This window comes from Strongylocentrotus purpuratus, unplaced genomic scaffold (genome assembly GCF_000002235.5).
Source record: "Strongylocentrotus purpuratus isolate Spur 01 unplaced genomic scaffold, Spur_5.0 spur5_contig_229, whole genome shotgun sequence".
NCBI classification, from domain to species: domain Eukaryota; kingdom Metazoa; phylum Echinodermata; class Echinoidea; order Camarodonta; family Strongylocentrotidae; genus Strongylocentrotus; species Strongylocentrotus purpuratus.
This window is the reverse complement of record NW_022144875.1, coordinates 1-3,095: the sequence shown is the minus strand read 5'-3', so window position 1 is coordinate 3,095 and position 3,095 is coordinate 1. Positions and strand designations below refer to the sequence as shown.

General features: G+C 37.6%; 1 protein-coding gene across 1 annotated transcript; it reads left to right on the top strand.

Moving 5' to 3' along the window:
- Positions 1-639: 639 nt before the first annotated feature.
- LOC115922376 (phosphomevalonate kinase-like) lies at positions 640-3,050 on the top strand (the record flags this gene model as incomplete). The annotated part of the gene is given in 7 exon segments (XM_030981345.1): positions 640-688; positions 691-727; positions 1,415-1,452; positions 1,455-1,477; positions 2,052-2,226; positions 2,229-2,303; positions 2,979-3,050. Coding segments are annotated over 7 exon segments (469 nt in total), but the record flags the coding sequence as incomplete, so codon positions are not given.
- Positions 3,051-3,095: the final 45 nt, after the last annotated feature.

Here is a 3,095-nt window from a genome sequence, read left to right as displayed (position 1 = left end):
AGGCCTACAAGCAACACCTTGACAAAGTTAAGTAGATCATGAGTTTCATTTTTAGTCTTTAAATTTGTAAAATGATAAATAATAATGCAACAAAACCAATCTTAAATTCCAAAGAACTTACCCCGACTTAAAAAGCGGGATTCCCCAAAATGTGAAATGACAGTTCAGTGATTTGAGTCTGGCACCATTAGCTATTTAGGTTACAAAGATCATGTTTGAAGTCTGGTTACCGAACTTATTTCCAAGCGTGAATTATAAGTAAAAAACTTCAAGTTTTACGATTCCAAACAGTAATACCTGGTACAGTAATTATGCCATTAAAATTAAAAACAAGAATCGTTTTTTTGAAACGACTTATTATTATTTATTTAAAAATTAATTTGCTGCATATTTTTCGTTTAACCTTAAACATAACCCCTAATTTTACTACGATATTGAATGTCTGTTATCCTGACTACCATAATGTATTTTGACACACACAACCAAAAACATTTGTCAGACACTGACTACACGAGCAGACGATCAGCTCACTGCATGCGGCATGCACTGGCTGCACTGGCTGCATGCGCAGCCGTGCATTAGCACTAAAACCCATCATCTCCTGTCAAAGTGTCATGATAAAACACGAAATCGTTAAAAATGGATGTGAATGTTCCGGATGTTGTACTTGTATTCAGTGGCAAGCGGAAATCGGGAAAGATTTTACAACTGATATTTTACTAGAGCGGTAAGTCATTGTAAAGTAGTGCAGGATTGGGGCCCGAAAAAAATTGTTACAAAACTAGCCCCATAAATGTGGCCTATTTACTGGACTGCCTCCGTAAACATAGGCCACACATCCACATGTACAAAAAACGTGTCGACTTTGCCAAATTTTGATTTCACATTTAGGCTTACTTTTTACGTTTTTTTTGCTTTAGAAGCATTCTCACCCTCTATATAGGCTAATTAGAAAGTGCTGCCTTTTTCAGATGTCCATTTTTCGTGAAATTTCCGGATACATTTGCACACGTTTGCGTATCAAAATTTCAACATGAAATTTCACAAAAATGAAACATCTGAAAAAGGCAGCACTTTCTGATTAGCCTATATAGAGGGTGAGAATGATTCTAAAGCAAAAAAATCTACAAAGTAAGCCTAAATGTGAAAATCAAAATTTGGCAAAGTCGACACGTTTTTTTGTACATGTGGCTGTGTGGCCTATGTTTACGGAGGCAGTCCAGTAAATAGGCCACATTTATGGGGCTATTACAAACATGCGCCGATGGCATACTGCCATGAGACTGCGCGGCGGGCCTGCCTCCCACGGATCCTTCGTGCGCCGCCTAATGACAAGTTAGCCAGTGAAGTGCGTGAAGTCGGCCTTCATATTGATCAAATCCTCATTTATTCGTTACATATTTTACTTTTACAGATTGGGTGCAGATTTGTGCGTAATACTGAGACTGTCTGGACACTCAAACTTCAATATGCGAAGGTATTTTGTCAAATTCATTATTTTTTTCCCTGCAAAGTCCAATCACCACTTTTAACGTTACAGCAGTACTGCCTGGGTCATTGCACTTTTGCACTGAGACCTGAGACCTATATGTTAGTAGAGAAATGATATACATTGTATTCTTAATGCACTGCTGCCTTTTGTCAGTGAGCAGGATCATAAGATTAATACATGTAGTAATGTTGGGTTGCTGGGCAGCAATCCATACCTCCTCTCCCACACACTTCCTTAATATATTTTAAAGTACATTTTCTAGTGTTTTTATGTGCATCTATTTATTTACCAGTCTGATTTTAGCTTTTAGGATCATTGTTCATTGTCGATTTTGTTTTAACTTTAATGTTTTTCACTATTGTAAAATGACCATAATTCAGCCTTCGGGCTGCCATGTGTCCTTTAAATGAAATAAATTAACCATGAATAATAATATTTGCTGGGAATTTCGATTTCATTGTCAGTCTATTGAGATCATATTTCATAAAGCTGTTATAGATCATACCACTTCTTCCTGTTAATTAAAAGAGTCGACGACCTTTATTTACCCATACCCTAGGAAAACAATTTGGACTTCAATAAGTTACTTGATGCCACCAGCTATAAGGAGGACCACAGGGCAAAGATGATCAAGTGGGGTGAGGAGCAACGCCAGAAAAACCCAGCATACTTCTGTGGTTTGGCTATCGAAGATGCATCACCAAACCACAAAGTATGGATCATCAGTGACGCTAGGAGCAAACTGATGTGGTGTTTTTCAAAGAGAATTACCCCAAGCAGACTGTCACTGTAAGAGTGACTGCAGATGACAGTGTCAGATTGGCGCGAGGATATGCTCATACCAAGGTAAATAATCTAAATGTAATTTAACCCTTAAACCCTACATTGAAGATGAAATGTGTTTGAGAAAACGTGAGGATTTTGGAGGATTGAGAATGAATGGTGTTGAAGCACATGAGGATTTTGGAGGATCGAGGATGAATGGTGTTTTTTGAACATGTTGAAGAGGAGGATGATTTTGGAGGACTGAGGATGAATGCATTCTGAGAGGCAGGACTGTCTGACGATTTTGAAGGATTGAGGCGCTGGGTTTCCTTCATTTGAACATCAGTGCAAAATTTTAGAGGACTTTGGAGGATTGAGGATGGTTCCTAGCAAAAAGGGCCTAGGGGGTTAAGGTTAAGGGTTTCAAAACTTTCAACCCGAAATATTGAAACCTAGACAGTACAAAAAACAAAACAATGTGCCTCCACAAGTTTTTTTTATCAACTTATGAAGATCACTTCTTTTCTCAGTCTGTAGTCCTACTACATGTACAACATTTATGTAAATAGTTAATTACTTTTCAATGTTGTAAATACATTGTACTAAATTCAAGAAATAGAATTTGACTTTATCAACCTTTCTCCAAATTCTTGTCTGTTATAATCAATAAGACATGCTTAAATGTAATTTGACATTACCTTGTTTGTTGCCATTTTCTTAGGTGTTGATGATGCAGAGTCTGAATGTGGCTTAGACCAGGGAGTAACTTGGGACTTCATCGTCTCCAATAATGGTAACATGGCTGAACTTGAACCCCAACTTGCCAAAATTATTGACC